This window comes from Taurulus bubalis (assembly GCF_910589615.1).
Source record: "Taurulus bubalis genome assembly, chromosome: 5".
NCBI lineage: Eukaryota > Metazoa > Chordata > Actinopteri > Perciformes > Cottidae > Taurulus > Taurulus bubalis.
In genome coordinates this window covers 11,720,093-11,722,222 of record NC_136593.1, presented here as the reverse complement: position 1 = coordinate 11,722,222, position 2,130 = coordinate 11,720,093, and the positions used below count along the sequence as shown (strand labels likewise).

The 2,130-nt window shown below is 41.2% G+C and overlaps 1 protein-coding gene across 1 annotated transcript in view; it reads left to right on the top strand.

The window, feature by feature from the left end:
- Positions 1-733: 733 nt before the first annotated feature.
- The window catches only part of park7 (parkinson protein 7), a 6,619-nt gene continuing 5,222 nt past the window's right edge, over positions 734-2,130 (top strand). The window contains exons 1-3 of the mRNA XM_079218138.1: positions 734-878; positions 1,420-1,521; positions 1,902-1,961. Coding sequence (XP_079074264.1) covers positions 789-878; positions 1,420-1,521; positions 1,902-1,961 — 252 coding nt within the window. The 5' untranslated portion in view covers positions 734-788. The remainder of the gene's footprint in view (positions 879-1,419; positions 1,522-1,901; positions 1,962-2,130) is intronic.

The window sequence follows — 2,130 nt, the reverse complement described above, 5'->3', positions numbered from 1 at the left end:
CCTCCACCTACTGGAAGAAAGTATGTAGTGTGTGTTGTTCAAAGTAATGCTCCTTGCTTTGCTGTGGCTGCCTGTAGCTAAACTATCACTGACTAGACATGTTTTGTTTCTAGTGGTGTACCATACAGTAATTATACATTCATATTCTCATAGGGTCGTCTTTATGGCACCAAAAGATGGATCATCTTCAGAATACAATAGTGGACTTGTATGTGCACAAATTAAACTGGAAAAGGTAAATCATTTGCAGATGTCCCCTGCTTACGGTTCATTAAAACAAACACATGTTTTTATGACAAATAATCTTCTTATTCTTATCAATGATTATGAAGTTTAAATCATGAATCTCTCGTGTGAGTCCAATATTTGTGACAATGCTTAATCTGATGGCTAAACATGTGTCCTCAAACGTTTTAAAACACGTAGATCACAATGCCTTATCTGAACTATTGTACTATCAAAAACACAATTTAAAACTGCTGGAGTCTGGTTGAGCTTCCAAAACTACCCCTGCAGAGGACAAAACCATATTATAATCCTTAGTTTTTGCAGGTGTAAATTATTCATATTTGTTTTACAGTTAATATAAGGTCTTAGGTAAGGTATCATACTTGACGTGTGTGTTTTTATTGGCGTGTGGGGGTTCACGGAGCACTGTCTTTGAAAGGGAGGATAGAGGGACGCAGCCTGGCAACCTTCCTCCTGTCAAAACCTCATTGCTGCTGCTGGAAGTTGCACTCTGAAGTTGTCGTCTTTGCACTTTTCAGTAGCACAACTACAAGCTGACCATGGCAGGTAAAAGGGCGCTCGTGATCCTGTCTCAAGGTGCGGAGGAGATGGAGACGGTCATCCCCGTGGACATCATGCGGAGAGCTGGGGTCTGTGACGTCTTGTCTGCTAGCTGCTAGCTCGCTAGCTAGCTAATAATGCCATTGAGCAGCATAGTTTAGCCAGCTTGCATGAGTTTTACTTTGACGTTAGCCACCTTTTCAGTCGGCCCACAACACCACGGCCTCATTGAGACATGCAGTCACTGTGATACTGACTGAGCATGCAGCGTCAAGTTGCTTTGGTAAAACATAATGTTTTTTAATAATGTCATTATTGATATTGACGTTACTGGACCGTTCACAGTTTTGATGTTAGAATTGTTACACTATATTTATGTATACTACTTGATCTGGTTCCCTGCTGACGCACTTAACCTTTAAAGTGAGTGCAGAAAGAGGCCAAGTTAAATGTCAAAGACCAACGTCATTCCCAGACCTTTATTTTGAAGAATATCAAAGGGGGAGGGGGGGGGGGGGGGGCTTTGATAGCCTTCAAAATAAAAGTCTCCGTCATCCATACATATAGACAGGATTCCGTGTCGTGCATTTATGCTAATGTAGTTTTTATATTACTTTCCCAAACCTGTAGATTGCAGTGACGGTTGCAGGGCTGACAGGCAAAGAGCCCGTCCAGTGCAGCAGAAACGTTGTGATGTGTCCTGATGCCAGCCTGGAAGAGGCCCGTACACAGGTAGGTTGGGCTCAGCAATGCTGTCATGAAACAAAATGTCATTCAAACAGGTGCAATATTTAGTATTTTGTAATGTATGGATTTTCGGCTCCATTATTCAAACCATGTTGAATGGAACATTGTGCACTTTTGTAATTCTCTGACGATTTAGCTCTTATATTGTATAATATTTTTGGACTTACTTACAGTACTTGCTTTTATCTTTTAATTTTCTCAAAATTTGTCTGTATATTTATTGTTATGCACTAAACACCAGGACACATTTCTTATTTCTGAAAACTAGGTTTCTAATTGTGTAATTCTCAAATGATTCTGTTTCTGAGTAGTTACCTACAATACAAACCTTAGTTTCTCTTGATCTATCATGGTTTGTCTCCCAGGGCCCGTACGATGTGGTGCTTCTGCCAGGAGGCATGCCAGGGGCCCAGCATCTGGCGCAGGTGAGAAACACTCCAATCACCTGCCTGTAAATAGATTTGTATTGTCTTTTTATGTTTTGACCTGCTAGAGTACCAATCGCATATAGGGATTTTTATCCAAAGGCCCTGGTCAACCCTGCTTGGGAGCAGGTCAATAGAGTAGCCCAGTGGTTCTCAAACTTGATCTGTC